Source organism: Wasmannia auropunctata, unplaced genomic scaffold, assembly GCF_000956235.1.
Source record: "Wasmannia auropunctata unplaced genomic scaffold, wasmannia.A_1.0 LD336057.1, whole genome shotgun sequence".
NCBI lineage: Eukaryota > Metazoa > Arthropoda > Insecta > Hymenoptera > Formicidae > Wasmannia > Wasmannia auropunctata.
The window spans coordinates 220,903-221,659 of NW_012026833.1; the positions used below are offsets into that span (position 1 = coordinate 220,903).

The 757-nt window shown below is 33.8% G+C and overlaps 1 protein-coding gene across 1 annotated transcript in view; it reads left to right on the forward strand.

Annotated features, from left to right (window-relative positions):
• The first annotated feature begins 628 nt into the window (after window positions 1–628).
• LOC105450739 (annulin-like) overlaps window positions 629–757 on the forward strand; it is a 5,305-nt gene continuing 5,176 nt past the window's right edge. Inside the window, exon 1 of the mRNA XM_011690725.1 lies at window positions 629–651. Coding sequence (XP_011689027.1) covers window positions 629–651 — 23 coding nt within the window. The remainder of the gene's footprint in view (window positions 652–757) is intronic.

Below are 757 nucleotides of genomic sequence, written 5' to 3' on the forward strand. Positions count from 1 at the left end.
CAGCCCGCTCAGAGATGTGTATAAGAGACAGCCCCCCCCCTACGGACGCCCATGATTATAGGATAAAAGAACGAAACAAGAGTTCAAGACAATTTTAATTTAATATTATTTGAATAATTTAGAGAAATAGGCTCACGAGAATATATCAAACATATTAAAATAGAGGCCGTATGCCAGCCAACACGGATATTGGTGTAATAATTTTTTATAATATCCAATCACACGCAAACTGCGCGCCATATTTTCGTTACGGTAGGATGCCGCGGCGTTAAGATTTAAGAAAATTGCCAATCACAATCGATTATTCTTCTCACATGAGATAAATAATCGATTATGAGTAGACAATTTTCTTAAATCTTAAGTATTAAGTCTTATTGTGTGTAAACGCCGCATTACTGTATTTGCTATACATTTTATCAACCACAATACAAACAACTGTCAAATACATTAGCAAGTGTGTTTTAAACAAGAAAAGGAATTGTTATTCTATACAATTATGAAGTAATTTAGTATATCCTTTTTAAAAAGAGACATGTTAAATTAATACTTGCATCTATCAAAGTATTTAAAGCCTCTTTTTCGCGATTCTGATTCGTTTTGTGTCATTGCATATTAGTGTCGATCCACAATGAGGATTTTAAGCCCTAAGCAGTAAGAAATAGACCAATCGTAGTCGAATATGAGGAGAATAATCGATTGTAATTGGTCAATATCTTACGGCGTAAGACTTAAAGTCCTTATTGTGGACCGACACTAA